A 2,204-nucleotide genomic window follows, 5' to 3' on the forward strand; every position below is an offset into this window, starting at 1 on the left:
AATAATAACAACAATAACAACAACGAGGCTTCATTTGATCCAGATGTTCTTTTCCTTTAAATGGAGTCTGTCTGAATCTGGATCAAACTGGTCTCTGCAGGGTTCTGGTTCTGGTCTACATCACGCTGCAGATCCTGGACCGTCCCTCTGCGTCCTCCAGGCCCCTCTTGTCCCGGACCAGCACGGCCTGGTTCCCGAAGCTGCTGTACCAGGCCGACTGGCTGCGGTTCAGGTAGGTGGGGGGGGGCGCCGCCTGCAGGTCCTGCTGCTGCTGCTGCCAGACCAGCAGGGACGTGTCCCGGTACCGCAGCCGGGAGAAGGCCTCCGACAGGGCCTTCTCTGCCAGGGGGGGGCGACCGGGACCGGGACCGGGACCGGAGGTTCTCTGCAAGCCGTCTGCTCCTCTACTGCAGCCTGGTCACAGTCCGACATGGCGTCCGAAACCAGGACCGGATCAGAACCAGGTCCATACTTAAACACCTGAGGAATCCAAGCTGGAAGCACACCGGACGAAAACCAGGTCGAGAGCTGGGTAAGAACTGGATCAGGTCACAGGGTCAGCGAGACCAGTCTGAATATCAGTCAGTCAATCATCAATCGAAGTCAGTCAATCAGTCAGGTCCAATCAATTCCGATCAGTCAGTCTAATCAATCAATCAAATCAATCAGTCAGTCAATCATCAGTCAGTCAATCATCAGTCATCATCAGTCAGTCATCATCAATCAGTCATCAGTAATCAATCAGTCAATCAATCAATTCAGTCCAGTAAGTCAATCAATCAATCAGTCAATGTGAATCACGTCATCAACTCAGATCATGGATCAATCAGTCATCAAGTTTTCCAAAAAATTTTTTGGGGGGGGGGGGGGGGGGGATCAATAATCAGCAGATGATCATTATTGTTCAGTTTAAATCAGTTTGTGTTTGAGAGTAACTGCAGTTATTTCTGTTCATTGATCATTATTGATATTATTGTCTTGATTATCATTGATCTTGATCTGTGCTCTGACTCCCTCGCGCTGCTTGACCTCCTCCCTGTTGTCCTGTCGCTCCCGTACTTTCGCATTTACACATTTTAACGGTTTTCTATCCGCCGAGCGAACGCTAACCGTTAGCGCCGCTACTCAGAGATAATGACGTCACTAGAAGTTTACCGCCGCTTGACGTCAATGTTTTCCAACCGTTAACGACGTCACGATATAAACGGTGAGGTGTGAGTCGTTTTCTCCCGTTTCCTGTCACAGTTTAACAGCTGTTAGCATCGTTTAGCATCGTTAGCATGTGGGGAAGCTGCTGCATCCAATGGCAACGGTGCGTCCGTAAACCGTCCGGTAGGAACAAAACTCAGTTAGAAAGGTTCCGGTGTAAATGGATGGAGTTCTGTAAACATTTGAGTTTGTTTATGTGTGTGTGTGTGGTGTGTGTGTGTGTTGTTACTGTGTGTGTGTGTTATGTGTGTTTACTGGTGTGTGGTTGTGTTGTGGTGTTGTGTGTGTGTGTTGTGTGTGTTATTGTGTGTTGTGTGTACTGTGTGTTGTGTTACTGTGTGTGGTGTGTGTGTGTGGTGTGTGTGTGTGTTACTGTGTTGTGTGTTACTGTGTGTGTGTTACTGTGTGTTGTGTGTGTGTGGTGTTCTGTTTTTACTGTTGTGTGTCTTGTGTGTGGGTGTGTGGTGTGGTATGGGTGTTACTGTGTGTGTGTCTGTGTGTGTGTGTGTGTGTTGTGTGTGTGTTAGCAGTGGTGTGTGTGTGTTACAGTGTGTGTGTGTGTGTGTTACTGTGTGGTTGTGTGTTACAGTGTGTGTGTTACCAGTGTTTGGTGGTGTTACAGTGTGTTGTGTGTGTGTTTGTTACGTGTTGTGTGTGGGTTGTGTTCTGTGTGTGTGTGTGTTGGTGTGTGTGTGTTACTGTGTGTGTCTGTGTGCTGTGTGTGTTACTGTGTGTGTGTTAGTGTGTGTGTGGTGTTGTTGTGTGTGTTCTGTGTTGTGTTTTGTGTCTGTGTGTGTGGTGTTTTGTGTTGTGTGTCTTGTGTGTGTGTGTGTGTGTGTTACTGTGTGTTACTGTGTGTGTGTGTTGTGTACTGTGTGTTCTCTGGTGTGTGTGTTTACTGTGTGTGTGGTTACTGTGTTGTGTGTGTCTGTGTGATGTGTGTGTTGTGTTATGTGTGTTGTTACTGTGTGTGTTGTTGTTGTGTGTGTGTGTGT

General features: G+C 47.7%; 2 protein-coding genes across 2 annotated transcripts in view; both read right to left on the minus strand.

Annotated features, from left to right (window-relative positions):
- The window catches only part of cntrl (centriolin), a gene marked incomplete at its 5' end in the record, with an annotated part of 184,646 nt that overhangs the window by 65,900 nt on the left and 116,542 nt on the right, over positions 1 to 2,204 (minus strand).
- Positions 7 to 447, minus strand: LOC118326191 (putative uncharacterized protein BRD3OS). The gene is given in 2 exon segments (XM_035659137.1): positions 7 to 367; positions 370 to 447. Coding segments are annotated over 2 exon segments (315 nt in total). The 5' UTR covers positions 433 to 447; the 3' UTR covers positions 7 to 115.

Source organism: Morone saxatilis, unplaced genomic scaffold (assembly GCF_004916995.1).
Source record: "Morone saxatilis isolate NCDOM2014 unplaced genomic scaffold, NCSU_SB_2.0 Contig16, whole genome shotgun sequence".
In the NCBI taxonomy this organism is placed as follows: Eukaryota; Metazoa; Chordata; class Actinopteri; family Moronidae; genus Morone; species Morone saxatilis.